General features: G+C 47.2%; 2 protein-coding genes across 2 annotated transcripts; one reads left to right on the forward strand and one right to left on the reverse strand.

Moving 5' to 3' along the window:
* Nucleotides 1–1,909: 1,909 nt before the first annotated feature.
* On the reverse strand, nt 1,910–26,699 carry LOC306929360 (differentially expressed in FDCP 6 homolog). The gene is made up of 12 exons (XM_079509860.1): nt 26,585–26,699; nt 23,908–24,048; nt 16,061–16,246; nt 14,828–15,055; nt 14,147–14,293; nt 12,948–13,056; nt 11,623–11,813; nt 11,200–11,310; nt 9,608–9,774; nt 9,233–9,431; nt 8,860–8,950; nt 1,910–2,189 (listed from the first exon to the last, which is right to left on the reverse strand). Exons 1-12 carry the CDS (start codon nt 26,678–26,680, stop codon nt 2,011–2,013), a joined length of 1,845 nt encoding a protein of 614 aa, XP_079365986.1. The 5' UTR covers nt 26,681–26,699; the 3' UTR covers nt 1,910–2,010.
* fgfbp3 (fibroblast growth factor binding protein 3) lies at nt 5,209–6,813 on the forward strand (the record flags this gene model as incomplete). The annotated part of the gene is made up of 3 exons (XM_079509660.1): nt 5,209–5,402; nt 5,660–5,902; nt 6,405–6,813. 3 exons carry the CDS (start codon nt 5,209–5,211, stop codon nt 6,811–6,813), a joined length of 846 nt encoding a protein of 281 aa, XP_079365786.1.

Here is a 26,699-nt window from a genome sequence, read left to right on the forward strand (position 1 = left end):
CGAAGCCACGACGCCTCGCCGCTGGCGCCTGTCGAGCCGAGACGCGCCGAGAAGAGCCAATGAAGTGGCCATCGCCTCCCCTGGACCGCTGACCGCCGACGAACGCCCTCGGGCCGGGGCACGCTGTGCTCCGTAGCACCCCTCTCCCCGCCGTCCAGCCGCCGAGCATCGCCTCTGGTCACGATCGCCGAGAGCATCACGCCGTTGCCCATCGCCGCTCCTCGGTGCAGGCCGCCTCCGTCGTGGTGGTGATGAAACCGCGCCGGGCAGGCCGTCCCTGTTGCGGCGGTGATCGCCGTGTTGAACCCCGTCGGTTCGACTGCAGCGCCGTCGTCGTTCTCCTCCGTCCAAAAAATTGCCGACCGAAATATCTATTAGACTGAATTGTCAATTGTCCACTGGGTCTCTCGCCTGACGCAAAAAATGCATCATCGCGACCGAGCTCGGCACCACTTTGAAGAATCTGTTCTAACATCAAAGGCCCATACACAGACCTTTGAATACTTAGACTAGAAAATACTCAGGCAAAAATACGGAGCATGAAGTCAACAGCAGAGACAGGCAGATGAAGGTTCCGGAGTTCCATTTTATTTGCAGAGAGTACAAGACATCATTCACAGCCATGGGCCTGGCCCACCCGCCTCACGGCGTGTGAGCCACTGAACTAACTGTTACAAACATTTGCAGTAGACCTTATACAACTCAAACACAGAGACAACAAAGGGAAGAATACAAAGGTGATCTCAGGTTACCCTACCCCCCTATACCAAATTGTCACCCATGTCTAAATAAGGTAGTGGTCACCAGGAAGGACAGAGCCAGGAGGCACAGCAGGTGTCCTGCAGGGCCTGCTATCAGCTAACCCCCGACCATTTGTTTGGTCAAGCCCTGTTCTGAAATTCCTAGCCTCTGTGTCCTGACTTGTTTCCCCCGCTGAAAAGACAATGTAATGTCATACTACACTAAACAGTTGTTTAAGCTATTTTAGTGTTAATTGTGATTTCCAGATACATCATGGACAACAGTTTTCGGTTCTTAAAATAAACAAACAAACATGAATAGAGCTGTTGTAATTATAGCGCCATCATGAGGCTGATTTGAATACTGTCTGTAATGCTTGCATTTCTTCCTTGGCTAATATAGTAGCGTTCATGATTTGTGGCATTTTGTGCAAAACAGGCCACTCGCGTGAACTTTGGAAGCCAATCGTAGCCAATATGAAACATGGGACAGATAGTTCCTGATCACATGACCATACCATAGTACGGCTACCGATTTGCGTGAGGTTTGGGAAAAAAATCTGCAGGAGTCATGCATAATACAAAAAATCACACCTGTGTGAAGTAAGTGGTGCAACTCCGTGTGGGGGTCCCCAGAACTTCCAGACCCGCAGGAACACGCCCAGGGTGCCGCCCCGGTTCCGGCGAGCCGCCCCGCGTCCGGAACGGTAGAGAAATGACAGTTACCGTGTGGGGGTCCCCGGAACATCCAGACCCCCAGGAAAACGGCCAGGGGGGGCGGTCCGGTTCCGGCGAGGCGGTCCGCGTCCGAAACGGTTGAGAAATGACAGTTACCGTGTGGGGGTCCCCAGGGGGTCCCTCTACTGTACTGTACTGTACTGTACTGATACACCTGAAATCATCATATACAGTACACTTAATATGTATTATGTGTGTTATAAGTGACACTTGGTTTTTAAAACCAACCAAATGTTATTTCCGTGCTCAGACACACCTTGCAGGCAGCCTGATACATTTATTGTATGGAATAAACCTCTAACAATTTGATAGCAGGTGTACCAAATGTTTCTCAGTTCATCCTAGGTAATGTTTAATAAATAATTTCTTATTATTGTATTTAAGGGGATAATTTGCACATTAGCTATTTCAAACCGGTAAGGACACATGGAAGCAGTGTGAACCTTTATTTTTGTAGCACTTTTCACAACAACAGTTTACACAAAGTGCTAACATGAATCACTGTAAGACAAAGAAAAGGCCGTCGACACGGTCAGTCAGTGCATCCGTTGTCTTCAGATCGTCCCGTCTGTCCTCCCGTCTCCGGTTGTTGTCCCTGTCCCTCCGCCGCGTCTCTCTCGGTCCTCTGAAGGAGCTGGTTTAGGACAGGGTCTCGTGTCTTCGGCAGGGGGACGGGGGGGAGACCAGAGCCACCGGTGGACGTTCGTTTCTCTGGAGGGAACCGAACAGCAGAAAGAGAGACACTGTCAGTCCTTTAATCTCTGTACATCTGACCCAGAGCCTTAGATATAGACAGAGTTACGCAAACTGTGTTCACTTCATGGGGCCAGTCCAATGGAGGCTCTCCTACATAGACTTCTATTGAGAATGGGGACAACCAACTGGGACAAGTCCTGGACCGGAAGTAGGCAGAAATGCATTGGACCCAGCTTTAATGATCTTAAATCCCTTTATTTTAGATTGTTTTGTAGTAATAGTACAACATTAACCTCGCCTCACCAGGCTTTCCACCACCTCGGAGGAAAGCCTGGTCTCTGTTTCAAAAGTCTGTATGATCCTGTCGGGAGCGGATGATATCGTTACGTCATGTTGTAGTATTGTTTTGTAGTCGACAGGCAGGAACAACAGGCGGCAACTTCCTTTTCCCTCAAACCGATTTGTCTCAATAAAAGCTCTCGTAGCCTGGACAGGATCATATACCCTAAAGGAAATGGTGCCCAGGCTAGTACAACATAAACATTACAGAGACTTTAGTTGTCACTGTACAATACGCTTAAAATAGCTCTTATTTGCGCCGCCCTTGTTGAAAACAATGTATTTCCAACTCCAGCTTGTCTCAGTTCAGGCTCCATGAACAGCGCTCGGTTTCTGCCCCCTCAATGTCGTAACTCTTCTATTAGATGGCTCTGATCTGACCATGAACTATAGTCACACATTTCAATGCTAAAAACAAACAGCACAATGAAAGGTATTATACACAGTGTCCTTTGGTGTTATTGTATCCATTTGCATCACAATTATACTTTACAATTAAACTTATGACTGGCCCATCATCATCAGGATGGTGCTCATTATTAAAGACGGAGTTCCGTGATTTTGCCCATGTATGTACTTAGTTACTTTCCTGTGCTGCTGGGAGGAGAAGGGGGGGGGGGGGGGGGGTAGGGGGTAGATGGGGGCGTGGGGGGTTGCCGGGATACAGAGTGTAGAATGCAAGGACCCTCCTCGCCTCCCTCCTCGAGACAAAGAACGGCTATTTGGGTCAAACCCCCTACGTGTGCACGCATACGCACGCATACGCACGCACGCACGCACGCACACACACACACACACACACACACACACACACACACACACACACACACACACACACACACACACACACACACACACACACACACACACACACACACACACACACACACACACACACACCGCCCCCTTCCTTCATAAAGAAGTCTTTATTTTGGGGGGGCCAAAAGACGTTTTGAGGGAAAGCATCGAATCTAAAGAGTTATACATAGAATTACGCAACAACAACAACAACAACAACAACAACAACAGCAACAACACACTAACAAACACAAGAACAAATAACAACAATTGGAACGAGACTGAAAAATATCCATGTTTTTTTATATTAATGAATTATTAATCGATCTGAATCTATTGTCTTGTCAATCCAAAGAAGAAAGGCACTCACGCAACACGCGCAAACGCATGCGCATGTACACACACACACACACACACACACACACGCACACACACACACACACACACACACACACACACACACAGAGGAGGGGGTTTCTTCCGTCACCCTTTATGCCTGTGCCTCCATCTCATCCTGGTCAGCCAGACAGCTAGGACCACCACCCCGACACATGGTAAGACCCTTCCATTGCACATCTCACACACACACACACACACACACACACACACACACACACACACACACACACACACACACACACACACACACACACACACACACACACACACACACACACACACACACACACACACACACACGCACACACACACCGAAGCACACAGCTTTATAGCGGTGGTTCTCAAACTTTTTCATGTCATGTATTTTGGTCGCGGACCCCCAGGGACCCCCATCTGAAGCTATAGCTTGTAGCAGGGACCCCCATCTGAAGCTATAGCTTGTAGCAGGGACCCCCTTCTGAAGCTATAGCTTGTGGCAGGGACCCCCGTCTGATAGCTTGTAACAGGGACCCCCGTATAAGATCTGTGTTGTTAAAAATGTCAAAACAATGACCCATTGCACTATAGCTTGTAGAAATATTATATTAAAAAATAGATGTCATGTCAAAGTGGTTAAACCGATTTTGATGCTATGTTAACTACCTTTGCTGTATGCATGGGGACCCCCCCGGGAACCCCCTCAAGGACCACTGGTGGTCCCCCGGACCGCTGGTGGTCCCCGGACCGCTGGTGGTCCCCCTCAAGGACCACTGGTGGTCCCCCTCAAGGACCACCAGTGGTCCCCGGACCACTGGTGGTCCCCCTCAAGGACCACTGGTGGTCCCCCGACCGCTGGTGGTCCCCGGACCACTGGTGGTCCCCCTCAAGGACCACTGGTGGTCCCCGGACCGCTGGTGGTCCCCCTCAAGGACCACTGGTGGTCCCCGGACCACTGGTGGTCCCCCTCAAGGACCACTGGTGGTCCCCCTCAAGGACCACTGGTGGTCCCCGGACCACTGGTTGAAAACCACTGGTATAAAGTAACTGCAACAAGCCGCCTTACTCTTTAAGAATAGTTAGACTATATGTTACAAATAAGTATAGAATCTTTGTGTTATTGAGGAGGTGTGGCTGTCAGTTGTAGTCAGGGTCAAAATATTAGCAGAAACACATGAAGAGCTATAGCCCTGAAGGACCATAACAGGTAACTCTGAGGCCTCACTCACTACCTTCGCATGTAGCATACAACAATTGTTGGATGCTAGATGTAAACAAAGGGTAAGTGTCATGGCCGCCCCAATGCATTTCCAATGGAAGTCACATGGTTTGACAAAACATTTTTGTTGTACGGCTTTCGGCTGTGTTTCGACTGCCCCCCTACCCCTCATACAACAAAAATGTTGTGTCAAACCATGTGACTCCCGCGAGCTTGCATCAGTAAACAAGTCTCATGCATCAGCTATACAACAATCTGTTGTGACCGTGTGAGTGAGGCCTGAGAGTGACAGAGTGTAGACACATGGAACCAAATGGATCCCGTAAGGGTCATCCTTCTCTGGTGTCCTCCTCAGCCACGATGAACAGCATGATCTGGACAATCTTCATCTTCATCTTCCTCCCCGGCCTGTCAGAAGCCAAGCCTCGCAGCAGCGGGGAGGCCACCCACCCCTCAGTGTCCAGCGGACCCCCTCTTCACACCAGCGGAGGAAGTATGTACTATACTCACATTGTGTTTTTAATGTTGTAGAAGTATAGCAGGGGTGGAAAAGGTACTCACAATTTGTATCAATACTGCAATATAGCAATACTCTGTTACAAGTAAAACTCCTGGAATTAAAAATGTACTTGAGTGCAAAAGTATTGGTATCCAAATATATACTCAAAGAGAACCAAAAGTAGAACATACTCATTATGCAGAATGTCTCATTAAAATCATTCTTTCCACCACTGCCTCACACAGGCAGCAGCAGGGACCGCTCTGTTCCCCGTGGTGGCGGGTCAGGAGAACTGAGCACCCTGGACGGACACCGCTGCACCTGGGAGACATCTGGAGACGGCCTGGTCACTCTGCTGGTCCAGTGCACCTCTGAAGCCGGACAACAGCAACACAGGTACTGGTCACTCTGCTGGTCCAGTGCACCTCTGGAGCCGGACAGCAACAACACAGGTACTGGTCACTCTATTGCTGGTCCAGTAGGACAGCGGCAACACAGGTACTGGTCACTCTATTGCTGGTCCAGCAGGACAGCGGCAACACAGGTACTGGTCACTCTATTGCTGGTCCAGTAGGACAGCGGCAACACAGGTACTGGTCACTCTACTGGTCCAGAAGGACAGATTGTCCAATGCCAATCCAAATAGTTATACTGTAGCAACCGTTGCTAAGCTGGGCATGAAGCTTTCGCCACTTCATAGCTTATTTTTGCATGGTTGTGTTGTTGAACACAGCTTAACGTCGGGAAAGTTACACGACTGACCCACTCAGGTGATGTCAATTATACTAATGGCCATAGTCTTACCGCGCATTACATGAAAACTCCTTAACTTTAACGGTCGTTAAAGTTGAGTTGGATACTGTTTCTCCCTCATTTCCTGCCAACTGCAGGCCTTGTTGACTAGATTTAGAAGACATTTTGAAGCTCTTGCTACTGAAATGATTGATTATTTATATGGAGAACGAAAGTCCAACTCTATTGTGTCGCTGGTGTCTCATAGGTACTGGTGTCGCTACGCGGGCCGACCGGCGCTGTGCGAGTCCTACGCGCTGAGGCCCAGCCTATACTGGAAGCAGCTGGTGGGCCGACTGAAGAAACGCCACCACGCCTGCGGCGGGCGCCACAAGCTGCTGCGAGCCAAGAGCTGCAGCAAAGCCCCCGGGGAGGCCCACATGAAGCTGGCCTCGCGCGGAGCCGGGGAGGAGGAGGAGGAGGAGGAGAGGAGGGGGGCGGGAGGACAGGACAAAGGAGGCGCAGACGGAAGGACGTCGGAGACGGAGGAGGAGGTGGAAGACAGGGCCGGGTTTGTAGGAGACATGGAGATGAGCGACATGGAGCCCGTTCAGGCGTACTGCGCGGAGGGATGGAACTCTGTGTGTTCCTTCTTCATACGATTCTTTGAGGGTTAAAAAACGTGCACATGAATTAACGTTGACGCAATGGTTCTGATCCATATAGACTGTAGACCATAGGCAGAAATTAAGCCCATTTTTGCAGCGATTTCAAATCAGCCACTTCCATGTCCGGTCCACAAATGCAACCGGAAATTAATGCTATTGGCTGCAAGCAAATCAAGGGCTGGTCTTCGCCTGGTAGAACCACAGTAGAAAGCCTAGAAACGTAGCCTTATAGGCCTATACTTTATCATTAATTTTAAAATGAATGCGAACTTAATTTACTAAACGCGTCTTTGACCTGAGATCAGATTCTAAAAATGTCTTCTACATCCTGACAGTTTTCTGAAAAAGCTATGTTTCTATGTCAGTCGTTCTTCGATTTTTCAAAAATAGCAGATCTACAAGCTCGTAGCACGCCACTCCCCTGTACTAGAGGTCCTGGTAAGATATAAAATCCACATTGTCAATATTGCTGGAAGAAAAATCAGGAAATATTATGTTAATGTGATAAAACGTGGAAAAGATGCATAATATCAATACATTGCCACAATGTGGTCTATTTTACACAATAGCTGATCAGCTGAGACATGTAACTGGGATGATCAGATTCTAAAAATGTCTTCTATATCCTGACAGTTTTCTGAAAAAGCTATGTTTCTGTCAGTCGTTCTTCGATTTTTCAAAAATAGCAGACCTACAAGCTCGTAGCGCTTGTAGATCTGCTATTTTTCAATAGCTAAAGCATAACATAATGCTAACACCAAAAGGGGTTCCCGTTCCCGCCCAGAATGGGTTAAGTAGAGATCCAAGAATAACAATTTAAAATGCTTTTGGTGTCTAATGTAAAAGACATGTTTTAATAAAATATATTTCCAACTGATAAAGTTAGACTTTATTCTGGGTCGTTTGAGCACACAACTTTCACCAATTAATTACCATGCACGTCATCAAGAATATGATTAACCATGTGTGAAAAAACAATAAATATGATTAATCCAATGTATATATATATTTTGTTTGTTCGTTCACTTTTGTATTGACATGGTGTTGTTGTTGTTTTGTTTTTGGGGTGTGTGTGTGTGTGTGTGTGTGTGTGTGTGTGTGTGTGTGTGTGTGTGTGCGTGCGTGCGTGCGTGGGGGGGGGGGGTGGGGGATTGGGGGGGGGGGGGGGGGGGGTTGGGGGGGCAGAGGAGGGAAATATTTTAAGAAGAACTGAAAATAGCCAATCTACAAGCTCATAGATTATCACACAGTTTGTGTCACCGGGGACATTTCTCTTTTGGGTTTCGAGCTAAAAGACTTGGGGACCATTGCGCCCCACACCAATGTTTCCAACGTTAACATCTAGAAAAGGATCCATAGCTGGAATTTGATCGAGGAGTCTAGGATCCATAAGGGGATCAAAATAGATGCAAAAAACATAACTATACCCACGGCCACCCCACCCCTATAGTTACAATTTACAATTTAGGCATTTAGCCGCTCTTAAACCAGAGCGCCTTACAGTAAGCAAGAACAACATCAAATGCATAGAAATAGACATGGATCCAAGAACCAAGAAGTAAACCAAGAACCTTGGTTAGTAGTTTGACTTGGACTTGACTCGGGACTCTTCCCTCAGGAGTCCACTCGAGTCACGAGTCACTACAATGAAATAAATGTTTTTTTTGTTTGTTTGTGGCTTTTACCTCCTGGTCCAATGAGAGCCATGCATAGAGTTTAAAGGGGTGTGGTGTTTACCTCCTGGTCCAATGAGAGCCATGCATAGAGTTTAAAGGGGTGCATGGTGTTTACCTCCTGGTCCAATGAGAGCCATGCATAGAGTTTAAAGGGGTGCATGGTGTTTACCTCCTGGTCCAATGAGAGCCATGCATAGAGTTTAAAGGGGTGCATGGTGTTTACCTCCTGGTCCAATGAGAGATAGAGTTTCAGATAGAGTTTAAAGGGGTGTGGTGTTTACCTCCTGGTCCAATGAGAGCCCAGAGAGTTTAAAGGGGTGTGGTGTTTACCTCCTGGTCCAATGAGAGCCCAGAGAGTTTAAAGGGGTGTTGTGTTTACCTCCTGGTCCAATGGGACGCATGAGTCTGTTCATCTGGATGTTCCAGTGCTTGACGCTGGTACTGGCCTGACGCAGCTTCCTCTGAGCAGCCTGGACAACAACAACAACAACAACAACAACAACAACAGTGTTTATGTAACTCTGAGCTACTGCTCGGCAACACAACCTTTTTGTTTGTTTGGGCCAATAATTCATGATATAATCACTGATAAGCCGATTCAGAAACAATGATTTAAAAATGTTAAAACTGGTCTCCTATTCATTAAATTAGTCAAATATTTGGATTGTTGGTGGCTCAGGAATGTGACAAAAACCAAAGAAATCTCCATGTATGCACTGTTGTGTGTACCTGTATGTCCATGTTGTGTGTACCTGTATGTCCATGTCAACTCGTTGGCGGCTGGAGCGCACCCTGTCCAGCTGCCTGTGGGCCTCCTGGAGAGCCTGGGTCTTGAGTTCCATCTCCTGCCTGAGTTCATGCTGCTCCTGCTGGGTGTGGACGATGTAGCGCTCCTGCTCCTCCTGGAGCGCCAGCAGGGCCTTCGACTTGTCCTCTTCCTCAGCCAGAAGCCTATATAGAGCCAATGGTGGAAAGAAGTAATCAGGGGTATTACTTAAAATGGTAAAATGGTGCATTTATATAGCGCTTCTATCTAGAAGCCTGCATGCCATCTGAGACATTTGTGTGTGTGTGTGTGTGTGTGTGTGTGTGTGCGTGCGTGCGTGCGTGCGTGCGTGTGTGCGTACCTGGCTTGTGCGAGGCAAAATTCCTCCTCGTCGCGCCGGGTCCTGACCTGTTCCCGCAGAGCCTCCTCCAGACATCTCTGCGTCTCCTCCAGCTCCCGGATCCTCCTCCTCTGTCTCTCCGCCTCCTCCTCCTTCTGGCTCAGCTCCTCCTGCATGCTGGCCCGCGCCTAAAACACACCAAACATCACACACGCTTCACTATTTATTAACCACCAATTTATTTAAAGGACCACTTCACCACTTTTCAACTTCTCTTCCTATAATTGGTCCTAACTAATGTTCATGATAAAATACCACCAGTTTTTCCTACTCAGTCTGTGTCTCATAGGAGGGCTTTGGGCAGTTCGGACATCCGTCCACCAGTGACATCATCATTAGGCAGATTTATTTTTAAACAAGATTTGTTTTAAAATATATTTAGATTTGTATTATCGTGAGAACTTTTGCATTGCAACTTTTCAGGAAAAGAAAGCCTGCCGTTTCTATTAGCTTGGATTCACCATCGATGATGTCACTGGTGGACGGGTTTCTGAACTGCCCACAGCCTTCCTATGAGACACAGACTGAGTAGGAAAAAATGGTAGTATTTTATCATGAACATTAGTTAGGACCAATTATAGGAAGATAAGTTGAAGTTCAAGTAAGTGGTGAAGTGGTCCTTTAAGTGAACTGGTGCACCCCAAGGTAAATATGAGACACCTTAGGTCTTCAGACTCATTATCCCCGCTGCGAACCAAAGGAGATCGAGCTCACGCATTTGTTGCACCTACACTGTGGAATGACTTACCACTCTACTTGAGAAATGCTGTGTCTGTTGAGAGCTACTAAAAACGAATTTGTACCGCAAACATTTTGGTTTGCTTCAGTGATTGTTTCAATTTTTTGTTGATTTCTATGTACTGTTCTATTTCTATCTATTTCTAGGTACTGTCTTTGCTGCTCTGTTTCTTATTTCATTGTTGGTTTATCTATGATTGTGATGTTCTTGTTTTATTCCTATTATTTTATTGTACAGCACCTTGTAACAACTGTTTTGAAAGGCGCTTTATAAATAAAATTACCTTACCTTACCTTACCTTACCTTCACTAGCATATAGGAAGAGTGAGTTGTGAGTTGCCCAAAAATCTGGAGTTAATTCAGGATGAATGTCAACTCAGGAGACAAGAAGGAGAAAGGGTCAAAATCAGGGGTGTTGGCAGGTATGCATACGTTTGTTAGACATACTAACTAATGTCCAACAACACCGTCGCTCCCGACATGCGTGGCAGGTTAAAACTAACCTGTGGCAGGTTAAAACGAACCTTCCTGTGAGGTAAGGTTTAGGGTTGGGTTTTGAGTCTGACTCGTGACTGTAGGACTGTTAGTACGTCGGACCAAACACATGCACCCGGCAGGCATGCTGAATTGCCTGACCCGATCAATGACTGGCCGCGTGTGTATGTATGTCTGTATGTCTGTATGGCTTTTCACACTGAGCACTATAACTATAACTGCAGCCAGCCAGTGGTGTTTATGTGAGGGAAGTAGGTTTATTTTCTCTCTAAAACATCCCTAGTAAGAAAAAAACATTTTATGTGTGTGATCTGCTGACCTCTTCTGCGTCTTGCAGCTGTTGTTGCAGCGCTCTGTTCAGCTCCTCATGCTGTCGTCTCCACCTCCTCTCCTCATCCACCAGGTGTGTCTGAGCCTGACGCTGTGCTCCCTAAAAAACAAATTGCCCAATACTAACAGCCGGTCAGCAAGTGGATTCATGAATGTATGTATATAGACAATATTTTAGGCCAATAAAAAAGACTACCATATACCAAATTTCACACTTTAAACAAAAGAAGCCTGTCGGCTGCCGGACTATACTGTAAATCTGACAAAAAAAACAGCCATTCTATAGTAGAAATGGTCCAATGTCTATCTCTCACATTCTACGATAACACGCACGCACGCACGCACGCACGCACGCACGCACGCACGCACGCACATGCACATGCACACACGCACACACACGACACACGCATACTTGTAGGAGTTGCAGTTGCACCAGGTTGGTGTCTCTCTCCGCCTGCAGGAGGTGGAGCCTGTGTAGCTCCTCCTCCTTGGCGACCTGTCTCTGGCCTCGCTCCGCCCTCTGCTGGCGGCGCTGCGTCTTCAGCTCGCCGTGCAGCGTTAAGCCCCGCCCCTCCACGCACAGACGCAATGCCGTCTGTATGGCTGCACACGCACGCACGCACGCACGCACGCACGCACGCACGCACGCACGCACGCACGCACGCACGCACGCACGCACGCACGCACACACACACACACACACACACACACACACACACACACACACACACACACCGGACACACCTGTTAACCTATTAATACCTGATACCAGATTCTATGTCAGTGGTTCTCACACCTTTTCATGTCAAGGACCCCCAGAATTATATGTATTTGGCCTCCGACCCACATCTGAAAATATGTTGTTCCATGGACGCCCCAGAAGCAAATAGTTGAGTGAAAATGTTCACTGTGAAAGAATATATAGTCAAAGATTTGCGTCACATTTTCACGATTTTTCAAAAATAGCAGATGTAGAAGCTTGTAGCGCGGCACTCGGTGCACTGCACTATGAGCTTGTAGATGTGCTATTTTTCAACTGCTAAAGTTTAAAATAATGATTAAAGTGGTTAGAAGCTATAAGGTGACACAGATGCGTCCTCAGGTCTAAATGGGTTGTGCGTATGTGTGTGCGTATGTGTGTATTATAGCCTATTTGTGAGGACTGATAACCAGGCTAGGAGAATTTCAGGTTGGGGTTAGGACGCATTGTGGGTTTGTAATTCCACTAATCATGACTGTCGGGTGGAAACCTACATATACGTAGGGCCAAAACGGTTACTTTTCAGGAAATTGGAATGTGTTCCAATGGATCCAATGTAGATATTATTTAGTCACAAGCTCTTGTTGATACTTGTCATTGGTTCGATAAAACCCACAGGCACAGAGTGAACCTTTCTTTCATTCTGTCTGGGTTAAAAGCTCACAGCCTACAGGGGTGAAAAATGGGTCACAAAATCGTGGGATAAAAAATATATATAAAAAAAAAAAAAAGAAAAGCTCACATCTGTACGTTATGTGTTGTAAGATGATTTTCTTTTTTACAAACAAACAAACAAACAAATATATCCAACACCCTGTGTACAATCACAGAGTTCAGGCTAACTAGTTGCTGCTCCTTGCAACAAAACAGATTTAGGGCCAATCGCCCGACGCAACTCCTTGCAACTGTAAGGATTATGGAGTTCATTTGAGTTAACTTAATTAAATTAAATGTATTACATTTTACTTAAAACTCACCGCTGGTCCACTCCTGTCTCTGCTTGGAGTCTGCAGCACTCATCTCATAGGTCTTTGTCAAGGTCTTCACACAGAACATACAGCGCTTACCCTCCCTGTCTGGAAGAACCTTTAAACACAGAACATACAGCGCTTACCCTCCCTGTCTGGAAGAACCTTTAAACACAGAACATACAGCGCTTACCCTCCCTGTCTGGAAGAACCTTCACACAGAACATACAGCGCTTACCCTCCCTGTCTGGAAGAACCTTCACACAGAACATACAGCGCTTACCCTCCCTGTCTGGAAGAACCTTCACACAGAACATACAGCGCTTACCCTCCCTGTCTGGAAGAACCTTCACACAGAACATACAGCGCTTACCCTCCCTGTCTGGAAGAACCTTTAAACAGTTGGGAGAAGTACTCGCATTATAGGGCACTTGGGGGGGGGGGGGGGGGGGGGGGGGGGGGCACTGTCTGGGGAGGCACTGGGGGGACACTGGGGGGCCACTGTCTGGGGAGGCACTGGGGGGACACTGTCTGGGGAGGCACTGGGGGGACACTGGGGGGGCACTGTCTGGGGAGGCACTGGGGGGCACTGTCTGGGGAGGCACTGGGGGGGCACTGTCTGGGGAGGCACTGGGGGGGCACATGGGGGGGCACTGTCTGTGAAGGCACTGGGGGGGGCACTGTCTGGGGAGGGACTGGGGGGGCACTGTCTGGGGAGGCACTGGGGGGGCACTGTCTGTGGAGGCACTGGGGGGGACACTTGGGGGGGCACTGTCTGGGGAGGCACTGGGGGGGGGGACACTAGGGGGGGCACTGTCTGGGGAGGCACTGGGCAGCTATTTTCAGCATGCAACCAAGTGTAAAATGACTTGTCTTTTTTTTATTACTGGATCTCTTGTCCACTAGTCCCTTCCTAACATTTTAGTCTAGTTTTTATTTGTTGACGGAATTGTCAATATATTTAGTCTTATAGTTTTAGTCATAGGTTGGTTTTCATGTAGTTTCCATTTCGTTTTCGTCAGTGAAAAAAATGTAGTCGACGAACATTTTTCGTCTTAGAATTAGTGGACGAAGACAACACTGACCTCCACACAGCAGTTGCTGTCCAGGTCAATGCAGCCTTTACCTCAACACAGCAGTTGCTGTCCAGGTCAATGCAGCCTTTACCTCCACACAGCAGTTGCTGTCCAGGTCAATGCAGCCTTTACCTCCACACAGCAGTTGCTGTCCAGGTCAATGCAGCCTTTCTCCTCCCTGTTGTCCTCCCTGTCGTAGTAGACCAGGCTGCTGGGGCTCAGCCTGAACCAGCGCTCGTTCCAGTTCCTTCTCACGTGGCCTTTCTTCCACAGATAGCCCTGCATGGTTGGTGACACACACGCGCAAACGCACGCACGCACACACGCGCGCGCGCGCGCACACACACACACACACACACACACACACACACACACACACTCGGATTGACGGACGGACAGACAGACAGACAGACAGACGTGTGTGCGCACGCTCGTGCCTGCGTGTGTGTGCATGCGTGCGTGCGTGCGTTTTTCGCTGGGAATTTGCAGAATTCTGTGTGTAGGGTCTCGGTTTGGTGATTATCCCATTTTTCGAGGTCATGGGTTGCTAATGGTCCCCACTCCCAGATCTCGCAATCCATAGAGTGAAATTGGTTCTATCACAGAGTCCAGTATTTTAAGCCAGGTTTAAATTGGGATGTCTATTTTGATGTTTCTTTTGATGGCATAGAAGACCCTTCTTGCCTTGTCTCTCAGGTCCTTTACACTGTAAAAGCTGTAAAGTTTACAGCTTGGTTCAGCTGATGTTTAGGCCGAGGTAGGTTAGGTATAGTTTTTTGTTTGTTCTAATGGGATTGTATTTAGGACACAGACCTCCTTAATGACATTAAGGATCATCTCCTGGTACACTAGCTGGACGGCCACAGTGAGGCGCTCTCGCTCCACACCTCGGCTCAGCCTCCCACGGCCCACCCACTCCAGAAACAGCCACACAGTGATTCCGTTCTGCTGCACGGCCTCCTGGGAAATGAAGTCCTCCATGTCCACGTAGCTCAGCTCCACGTTCATGGCTGCGCACACTTTCTTCAGCAAGTACTCCAGCTATAGGGGGCGACAAATGTTGTACTGGTTTACTCCACTATAGTCAAGGCTCATTCATAGTCTGGATTTTCGGTGGTGAGCTGACCACCGGAGCGGTGGTGAGTAAAGGCCTATTCATAGTCTGGATTTTCGGTGGTGAGGTGACCACCGCTCCGGTGGTGAGCTGACCACCAGAGCTGAAATAACGTTGAGCGGTGGTGAGTAAAAACAGAGAGAAGGGCTGGAGCGGTGTTTTTACTCACCACCGCTCAACGTTATTTCAGCTCCGGTGGTCAGCTCACCACCGGAGCGGTGGTCACCTCACCACCGAAAATCCAGACTATGAATGAGCCTTTATGCGGTGCTTAGTGCTTATAGGTAGCCTACTGCAAATGTAGAAACATACATTAACATACAGTACATGTCAATCCTATGTCAGTGTCTCAAGACGTTGGGGCATTAGGCCTACATTTAATTTACTTTGACTTGGCTCCACAGATAAATATTGTGAAAATAGCCAATCTACAAGCTTATCATGTACTGTAGATCGTCTATTTTGCTATTTTTGCCTCTTTCTTGGGTAATATTTGACAATTTAGCCAATGTTTGACCATTTTTATAGTAAAGTTTGTTGATTACGTTTGACACAGTGATGTTCTTGTTGTCATAGGTAATAAAAAGGTGTTAAAAAACTCCTTAAATTGAAATGTGCAGATAGGCTACCCGTATACACCTATTAGGCTACTTTATGTTGGTTTGTTAACTGTTGAGTGAGAAAACAATGTTGCATGATAAGCAAATCATGATCTTGGGACCCCCCAAAATGTGCTTTAAATGTGTATGTGTATACAGGGTATCTGCACACATATAAGCTACTGTACATTGTAGATTGTACATGGAAAATAGGCTAACTGATCTACAAGCTCACAATGCGTGGCATCGCGGTGATCTTCTATTGGCATTCTACTTGTAACACAGTAATATACAGTAAGGTAAAAAAAAAGATGGCGGGAAGCAGGGGTCCACCTCTTCAGGAAGTAGAACCAGCGGGTAGGAGTCCTCGGACAGGAAGTTGAACAGACTCCAGAGGCGGAAGGCATCCTCGGGGTCCTGGAGGAGGATGCGTTCGGGGTCGGGACGGTAGTTCTTTTTGGCAGAGAGGAGCCAGCACAGTTCATCCACCTTGTCCTTGTTGAAGGTGCCCTCCACCACCTGAACCAGTGTTGGGTTTTGACAGAAATGTTTGATTCAGTTTTAGTCTTTTCACCACCAGTGGTCCAACGTTGATCAACGTTTGCCTGTTAATGGTATAGCCTACCAACATGAAATGAAATGATTACTATATTTACCCAGGGTATCTGGGCTAAGCTCAAGAACTTGTTTCCAGCCAGGCCCTGCTCATAGAACATTTCATCGTAGTGGTTCAATGCCTTGTTCAAGGGCACTTCAGCGGTGGTAATTTTAACGTGTCGGACCGCTGATTCGAACTGGCGACCTTCCGGTATCCGTTCGGCCACCGCTGCCACTATATCAATACAGTGTGAACTGGAAATGTGGACACATTCTTTAGTTTTGGGTCTGCAAGGCTAAATCTCATCAAATGGTGGTCCGTGGCTCAAATGCATTATAAATAATGTGCTTTGATATGAAAAGGGTTGAAAACCACTGAGGCAGGGCATGTATCCCTCCCTGGGTAGGTATAGGTACAGAGCCATAGAGTAGGACAGAGTTACGACATTGAGGGGGCAGAAAACAGCCCGGTCACATGGTTAATGTAACTCGTTTGTCACTGTAAAGCCTATAGACTCCAATGAATTCCGTAAACTTCTGGTTCAAGCCTTTGTCACTATTGGCCAATAGAGTAAGTCTATGTAGAAGAGCTGCCATTGGACTGGCCCCCATGAAGTGAACGGAGTTGTCGTAACTCTGTCTTACTCTATGGCTCTGGTTAGGTACTGCACCTTGTCCAGTATGAACTTGTTGAGGTATAGGCCGGGCATGTATCCCTGGGTGGTACTGTACCTTGTCCAGTATGAACTTGTTGAGGTAGGGCATGTGTGGTGTTTACCTGTGAGAAACATTTTTTATATCTAAGCTGACAGCATTTGACCTGTGTGTAAAGCGGTGATGCACCCTAGAGGTAGGTGGAGAGCATCACATCTCTTGCCTCATCGATCGAGGTCTTGTATCAGCTATCAATATTAGCTTTTATTATTAAGAATACAGTTATTCCTGTAATGTTTGAACATTGGTGTATAATAGTTATTATTCTTATGAGTAGAAGCGATTTATTGGGAGTAGAATGGGGATGTACAGGGGCTGTTATATTTACATTTATATTAAAGAGTGGGTGTGGCTATAATAAGCATTGGGTATTGTGTGCGCACATCTGGACTTCAGTTCTCCGTTGGTCCTGGGACGGTCGGTCGGTAGGTGAAAGTGCCCGTAAATGTTATTATAAGGATCAATGTCCACATTATACCTTTCTTGTGTAAATGTGTTAGTCGGTTGTATGTTCTGCGTTTAATGATTGTATTGTGTGTTTTCTTATTTCAACAGTAAAATTACCTGCTGCTACTACTATCGACAACAAAGCCAAGCTATCATAACTGTGCTATAAGCGACGTACAGACTGGTTGATTTGATTGTATAAACAGTATAGTTAGTGAATGTGTGTACGTGTGTGAGTGTGATATAAACAACAAAATACCATTTTCGTTGTGTTTGGTTTGTTACAAGTTGATTGAGTCGAGTAGTTTGCACTGTTGTGTCCAGGCCAGCGATCCATGTCAGAGGGAGATTGTTTAGTAAACATCTATTAAGCAATATTCTGAACAGTAATTTTACGAGGCACCAGTAATGTTACGAACCAGTAATATTACGATGGTACAGTAATTTTATGAGGGAACCCTGTGATCAAGTGATCACAGTGACAATCGTTAAGATTAGTATCAACCAGTCTGCAGTCGTGCGTCCGTGTACGGTGGAAAAGCTATGCTAGCGAGCGTTAGCCTTTGATGAAGAGGAAGGTGGAGACGAACGTCAACATAAACGCCGTGCCAGCCCGAAAATAATCGGTGTGTTGGATCGGACTGTTTGAGGGACTTCCAAGCTCCACGAACCTGAACCAAGAGGCTCGTTTGTTGTGCACCGAGGACGAGACGTGTGATGAGGAAGGGTGTCAGTCAACTCACGTGGAGGGTGAGGAAGACTCCGTTACCACGAGGCTTCGATCAGACAACGCAAAGACGTCGAGCTCAGATTGCACCACATCTAATACATCATGTGAAATGTGTTATATGCTTGTGTGTACTGGGATAGGATCAAAGAAGCTATCATTGCATTTGACGAGGCAAGCTACTATTGCTAGCATAAGCTAAAGTGCATTTATCTGCTGTGGCATTGTTATTGTTGAAATTGACTTTGAGTGCATTAACGGTGTGTGGCCACTAGGCGTCACTGTTGCCTTTGGTAAGGACTGTACATGGTAGAAGTGACTTTTTGACCACTGAGAGTCACTATGGCGTCAATAGATGACTTAAAAAAGAAGCGCACCAGTGCACAAAGAGACTTTACAAGGAGAGTCAATAAGATAACTGACAATTTGGACCTGTTAAGTGGAGAAGAGCTACTTAATGAACAGAGGGGACTTCAGATGGCATATGATGTGTTCTGGGGAGTTAATGATGACTATCTAGATGCCATGGAGGAGGATGCAGACACCGACCATCAAAAGGAGATTGCAGATGTTAAAGGTAAAGGAGAGGGCTGTCGCCAAAAGTACAGGGACACTATGCTGCAACTCAAAACCACAGTATGGAGAGACAATGTGTCGGTCCAGTTTGAGAAAGCCAAAATTAGACTAGATGGTGAATTTGAGAATGCCAAAGGTCTTGAGCAAAGTGAGCTCACATCAAATCAGTGTGAGGAGATGTGTGAACTGTTGAACACCACTGCCACAGACCTTGAGCTCATAGTGGACAAGTGGGCCCCTTTCGTTCCCAAGGAGGAGGGTGCTACCTTACGGGAGAGCATCAAAGACTATGACCGTGAGTTAAAAGCGCGTATCCGCACATTGAAACGCCAAGTGCGTAAGTTAGGAAGTGAAGGAAGTGACATTTTTGAGGATACTTTTGACAAATACGCAGAGGTCCTGGACCACACTTCACCTGCTAATGAAGGGCAGGGTAAAGCCATGGACACCGGCCAAAGCAAAGCGCCAGCCACTGGCGGGACTTCAGGTGAGCAGGACGACCATCTTGACGGTGCGCTGGGGGGAGGTACTGCGCTGGTTAATCCCCCAGGCCTGTCACGGTTTCCATCGCTGCAGGACGCGAGTGTGAAGAGAGAAGCGCGAGTTACGTCGAGCAGTGGTGGAGTGAGGCGGGTGAGTGCTGGGCCTGGTGCCGTGCCAGGCGCTTCCTTCCCAATAGGAGGGGTGGTGGCGCCACGGCTAACATTGGCTCCTCTGAGTCTACCAAAGTTCCATGGAGATAGGAGGAACTATTTTCGCTGGAAAGAAAATTGGATTAAGCTGCAGAACCTGGCTGAGCCATCAGGTTTACCAGAATTAAAGTTATTTCATTTGCTGGACAGTCTCGGGGAAGCGGTTAAGACTGAACTCAGGCTTGAGTATTACCGGGATGTGGAGGACGTTTTCCGTGCATTGGATGATCGATATGGGGATGTGTCGCTGATTGCTGATGACATTGTCATGGAGCTGCAGGAGATGCCAGCAGTGCGTGGAAATCAGCCAAGAGAGACTTTGCAATTGATTCAGAAAGTGGAACGAGCTTTGGATGACCTGACATCATTGCAGTGTGCAGGGGCTATCAACAATCCGTTGGTGGTCCGTGCACTGGAGAGCAAGTTACCACACGATTTGCAAACACGGTGGCTTGTATTTCAGTCCGACCCAATGAACAGGGTCACCGTGTTGAACAGGTTTAGTGGACTGTTACATTTTCTACGCTGTCAGAAGACGGTCCTTACGCGGCAGGAGCAGTTGCAGGCTAAGCGACCGGACAGTGCCAGGGCGGGTGAGCCGCAGCCTCGCAGCAAGCCGACTGGAGATAAACCGCAAGAGCGGCGGGCATTTACCAGGGCGACAGCAAGCGAGGAGGACTCATCTCGGAGGTCCTGTGATGTGTGCGGGGAAGGAGGCCATGCAGGCCGCTTGTACCGATGCAAGGCCTTTAGGAGGGCTAGTGCTTCACAAAAGAGAGCTCAGGCAAAAGAAACCAATGCTTGTTTTATGTGTTTGGATGTACATTATGGGGAGTGCAAAAGGGACTTTTTATGCAAAAAGGAGGAATGCAAACGAGAAGGTCCTGCTGACCACCACTACATGCTGTGCCAGAGACCACGAGCTGATAAAGGCACTGCACAAAAGGGCACAGCACCTAACGCCACTGTTGGCGGGGAGACTGCAATGGAGGGCAGACTGGTGGACAAAGAGCCACAGGCTCTAGCTGCGAAGGAAGAGAGTCTTGTCACTGAGATAAGTCTCCTGAAGAGGCAGTTAGCTGAGTTAAAGCAGGCTAACACACATAAAGTGTCTACGACAGTGTGTGCAGGTGAAGATGGACCAAAGGAGCTCCCGGCTCTTTTAATGGTGGTTCCTGTGTTATCTCGTGGGACCTGGTTGAATACACTGATTGATCCAGCCTCTGACACAAATTTCATTACTCACCAGGCAGCAAACAGATTGAGTCTTGTGGGTGAGCCTGTCACTCTTATGATGCGTGGGGTGGGTAGTGTGGAGACTAGGGTAGAGTCAACAAAGTACTGTGTGTGCGTGAAAGCGGCATTACAGAGAGAAAATCCACAGAACCTGATGGACCATGAGATGGTCTGCTATGGACTGGACAAGATTGCCAGCCTCACTGCTGTAGACGGGAAGGAATTGGCAAAGTTCTTTCGAGGCGCTGTGAAGCCTAAGGAACTACACCGCAAAGCAGAAGTGGAGATGCTCATTAGTGCAACTGAAGGTCGGCTCATCCCCCAGCGAGTGGCGGTGAGAGGCGATCTGATATTATGGAACGGTCCTCTTGGGAAAACTGTAAGCGGCCGGCATCCGGAGCTCATCGGGAGCATGGGGTCTACAGGACACCAAGCCTCGACTCACGTTGCATGGTCCATGATGGCAGGGGCCGTGAGGGTCGAGGTCCCTCAATGCTGCCCGGAGTGGGGTGTCGACAAGCCCGCTGGATATACTGCTCCGGTGGATGTGTGTGAAGCTGCCCGTGCACCGCAGGGCGTCGGCCCTGTGAAGGTAAAGAGCGTCGCCGTGAGCAGTGAGTCCCTCAGCAGCCCCCTGGGACTAAGTGTGATGTTGGCGGGGGTTGAGGCTGTGCTAAACACCAGGGGTTTTCATCTCAGCTCTTGGATGCAGTTTGGCCACAGTGGGAGGAGCGGAGATGAGACCCGGAATGCCAACCAGATGGTGAGTTGCTGGGGCCAGACGTTTCCTGTGACTGACTGGGGGCAGAGAGGGTCTGGGATCCTAATCAGACCAGATGGAGAGAGGCTGCAGGGGAAAGCATTCTCGGCGGTTTACAGCGGAGAAAGTGGATTCTCGCCAGCTGCGGCTGCGAGGGTTTCATCAACGCCACTGGACGGCGGGACGAAGAGGCTCTGCAGAGCCGCGGAGAACGATTGTGCGCATTCCTGGTTGCCCGGTGAGACCGGCGGTCATGAACAGTGGGAGGCGCTGCTCACGGCTGAGGACCGTGAGACTCGTTACTCTGACATGCTGTTCCTTCCTTTTGACCGTGGGGGGATGGAAGGAACATTTGCAGGTGTGGAGCGCCGTGCGAGGCGTTTGCGTGAAGGCCCACCTGGGTCTACTCATCGGCTGGGACCAGTCGGTGGGGTCATCTATCAACCTCCTTAAATGTGGAGGGGTTGGTACTTTAACCTGGGCCAACAAAAAGCCTCATTGAGAAATACCCAAACAGACTATTTGACTTTGTGTGTTTTTTCCCATTTTTTATAAGCGGGTGTTCCTCTCTGAGGTGGCTGTTTAGTTAGTAAATGTTTACTATATATTCAGGGTTGGAGTGAAGTTTATATTTTCTATATTACTTCAAAGTACTTTTTGAAGTTAACATTTTTTAAGAGTGCAGTCTAAGACTTTGTTTATTTCTGTGCAGCCGATTTAAGTACATGTTTATTAGATATGGGTGTGTGACCTCCTTCGTGTATTTCACTCGTAGCTCAAGTGGGAGGTGTGGTGTTTACCTGTGAGAAACATTTTTTATATCTAAGCTGACAGCATTTGACCTGTGTGTAAAGCGGTGATGCACCCTAGAGGTAGGTGGAGAGCATCACATCTCTTGCCTCATCGATCGAGGTCTTGTATCAGCTATCAATATTAGCTTTTATTATTAAGAATACAGTTATTCCTGTAATGTTTGAACATTGGTGTATAATAGTTATTATTCTTATGAGTAGAAGCGATTTATTGGGAGTAGAATGGGGATGTACAGGGGCTGTTATATTTACATTTATATTAAAGAGTGGGTGTGGCTATAATAAGCATTGGGTATTGTGTGCGCACATCTGGACTTCAGTTCTCCGTTGGTCCTGGGACGGTCGGTCGGTAGGTGAAAGTGCCCGTAAATGTTATTATAAGGATCAATGTCCACATTATACCTTTCTTGTGTAAATGTGTTAGTCGGTTGTATGTTCTGCGTTTAATGATTGTATTGTGTGTTTTCTTATTTCAACAGTAAAATTACCTGCTGCTACTACTATCGACAACAAAGCCAAGCTATCATAACTGTGCTATAAGCGACGTACAGACTGGTTGATTTGATTGTATAAACAGTATAGTTAGTGAATGTGTGTACGTGTGTGAGTGTGATATAAACAACAAAATACCATTTTCGTTGTGTTTGGTTTGTTACAAGTTGATTGAGTCGAGTAGTTTGCACTGTTGTGTCCAGGCCAGCGATCCATGTCAGAGGGAGATTGTTTAGTAAACATCTATTAAGCAATATTCTGAACAGCATGTATCCCTGGGTAGCTACTGTACCTTGTCCAGTATGAACTTGTTGAGGTAGGGCATGTATCCCTGGGTGGTACTGTACCTTGTCCAGTATGAACTTGTTGAGGTAGGGCATGTATCCCTGGGTGGTACTGTACCTTGTCCAGTATGAACTTGTTGAGGTAGGGCATGTATCCCTGGGTAGCTACTGTACCTTGTCCAGTATGAACTTGTTGAGGTAGGGCATGTATCCCTGGGTGGTACTGTACCTTGTCCAGTATGAACTTGTTGAGGTAGGGCATGTATACCTGGGTAGCTACTGTACCTTGTCCAGTATGAACTTGTTGAGGTAGGGCATGTATCCCTGGGTGGTACTGTACCTTGTCCAGTATGAACTTGTTGAGGTAGGGCATGTATCCCTGGGTAGCTACTGTACCTTGTCCAGTATGAACTTGTTGAGGTAGGGCATGTATCCCTGGGTGGTACTGTACCTTGTCCAGTATGAACTTGTTGAGGTAGGGCATGTATCCCTGGGTGGTACTGTACCTTGTCCAGTATGAACTTGTTGAGGTAGGGCATGTATCCCTGGGTAGCTACTGTACCTTGTCCAGTATGAACTTGTTGAGGTAGGGCATGTATCCCTGGGTGGTACTGTACCGTACCTTGTCCAGTATGAACTTGTTGAGGTAGGGCATGTATCCCTGGGTAGCTACTGTACCTTGTCCAGTATGAACTTGTTGAGGTAGGGCATGTATCCCTGGGTGGTACTGTACCTTGTCCAGTATGAACTTGTTGAGGTAGGGCATGTATCCCTGGGTGGTACTGTACCTTGTCCAGTATGAACTTGTTGAGGTAGGGCATGTATCCCTGGGTGGTACTGTACCTTGTCCAGTATGAACTTGTTGAGGTAGGGCATGTATCCCTGGGTGGACACGGGTCCATCGTCGTCGTCTCTGAAGTGCTCCTCCAGTGACCCGGGGTCATGAGGGATGTTCAGCACGGTGTACAGGTTATGAGACAACACCTGCACGCGCACGCACGCACGCGCACATGCACACGCACGCGCACACACACATTAAATTTGAAATGTTATTACATTTTATTAAAACTGTACAGTAAAGCACTGTCCCTGGCTCACTGGACGCGTTTTCGGATTTTTTGCTGCGTTTTTCCGTCGGTTTTCCGAAAAACGCGCCCAGTGTGCAACCACCGTGCTTGTGCATTTGAGCAACCACCTTAACTGACGTCATTTCATTGTACAGTAGCCTAAAGTCCATTGTACTGTCTGCACTAATTATGATTTAGTCATTTCAAACTTAAAGTCCTTTGTCGTCGTGAGGTGAGTGTTATTTTGTTGTGGTCTTAAGCAGCTAAAAGACTGGTCCTTTGTAGGTCAGAGGAAGTGTTGCCAGATCTTTCAAAGAAACAAGCAGCCAGGTCTACAAAAACATCAACCATACACATTGGTTATTTGAAAATAGCCGATCTGCAAGCATGACATGGAAATGTTTTTAGAACCACTGGTTTACATAACATTTAGAAAGGAATCCCAAATTAGCAACCACACTGTCTGCAAGCCCCAAAAAATACAGCACAAACAAAGTCGCTTATAATAAGCAGACAGATGGCAACACAACAGAGTGTTCACTGTTATTGTGCAGTATGTGACTATAATCCCAGTCACACTGTGTGGATTCAGATCACACTGCCAGCCTTAATCTCATGTTTATGTACAGAAAAATTAGGTATTCTTTACTGGGAAAGAGACCAATAAAGAATATCAGATGTGTTATGTTATGTTTATTTGACATGGCATCACATTCTGGATGCCTGACGCAGTGCCCTGCCAGCCTCATCCTTCTCTCTCTGACTTTGTCTGTGACCCGTGGTAGGTCCCCATAGAGCTAGAGCCATGGAAATCTTCTCGTATGGGGTTCTCTGGCATATATTTTCAAATGGGGGTCTGCAGGATAATTAGTCAATTTGGGGGTCCTTGACATGAAAAAGTTTGGGAGCCACTGGTCTATATTGCCAATGATACTAATGAAGGCTCTGTTCCATTCTGGTCAAACAGAGTCAGGGTGCTGATACTGTGCTTCTTGGCTCACTGGAAACTGTCACAGTGCAAAAGCAGGAGCTTTAGGACCCAATAGCAGACAGATAGGCACAGGCAGATGAGCTTCAATGCAAGGTTTTTATTTAAAAAAAACCTTTCCACAAGGAATACAAGGAACTTGAAGTACATACAGTACACTAGGAGTTTAAATCATGGATACACGAGGAGAACACTACTGACATAAAGTGACGAACTAGCAAGGGAACTGAACAAACAGGGGAGTATAAATAGACACAGACTAACTCGGCACAGGTGAAACAAAACTCAAAATCAAGACAGGTGGAAAACAAAGACTAATCACAATACAGGTTAGACAAGGCAGGTACAGAACTACAGGGGGAGACAGGAAGGCACAAAACAATACTACAAAATAAAAGGTGACCTACACAAGTTAAAGGTGAAACTCAAACTGGAACTAAGACACAGGGAAAACACAATACTTCACAGGAACACAACAGAAAGGTAAAACAATAACAAAACCCAAGAACAGGGTACACAAGAAAACATAACACGTCACGGACCGTGACAGAAACACTCTGCTACACCTGTGGTCTCTCAACTAGGGTGACCACATGTCCCCTTTTGCGTGGGACACTGCATGGGGCATGTCCCTCATTTCCAAGACTTTTCAGCCGTCCCACAAATTTAGATCCTGTCCCAGTGTGACTGGCAGACAGCAGTGTTCAAATTAGCCTGCACAATTTGCAACACTAGATTTTTGAGGGCTGCTAGCACCTCCTATGCCCAGCTTTGTGTGTTTGTGTGAATCATAGCAATGATTTGATTGGCTGAGCAAAGTAGGCTACGTATTGAGGATAAAAAGTGAGGGCCGAAAATTGAAGACATAAGTTAAGTTAAGTAATAAGACCTGGTACTTAAGACACGCATAATACTGCCCTGTGTCTCTGTCTGTCTGTCTGTCTGCCTGTCTGTCTGTCTGTCTGTCTGTGTCCTTCCGAACTACAAGCTGATGCAACATGTTGTGAGCTTGAAGATTGATTTTTCTTTTCTATGAAGTGTTGCACCGCTACACTTAACCCCCGCCCCCCCCCCCCCCCCCCCAACGCGAAAATGCTGTTGCAGAATGTATACAGGAAAATGGAAAGTGTCTGGTTTAGTTTACACAGGAAGTCTCAGCCACACATTATGAGCGCACATTGAAGCATCCATGTCAACAACACACACTGTTCATTCAGCTATACTTACTGTAGAGTAAGGCTTATAAATACAGTAGCCTACGTATGTCCCATTTCAGTGGTTCCTCTCAAACATTATTCAAGTCAAGGACCCCCAAATATATCTATATGCCTATATGTATTTTGATGCGGACCCCGGGCCATATTTTTGTCCCGGGGTGTGTTGTGACATGTCCTTGTAGATCTGATATTTTCAGCAAATAGGGATACACACGGATGCTAGGGTTAAAGATGACCTAATTACGTACCTTGAGCTGGGACTTGGACACCTTGCCACTCTTCTCCACGTCTAGAGAGGTGAAAGCATACCAGATGGACTTCAGCAACTCTGCACGCATCTCCATGTCTGTCTGTCTGTCTGTC

This window comes from Electrona antarctica, assembly GCF_951216825.1.
Source record: "Electrona antarctica genome assembly, chromosome: 9".
Classification (NCBI taxonomy): Eukaryota; Metazoa; Chordata; class Actinopteri; order Myctophiformes; family Myctophidae; genus Electrona; species Electrona antarctica.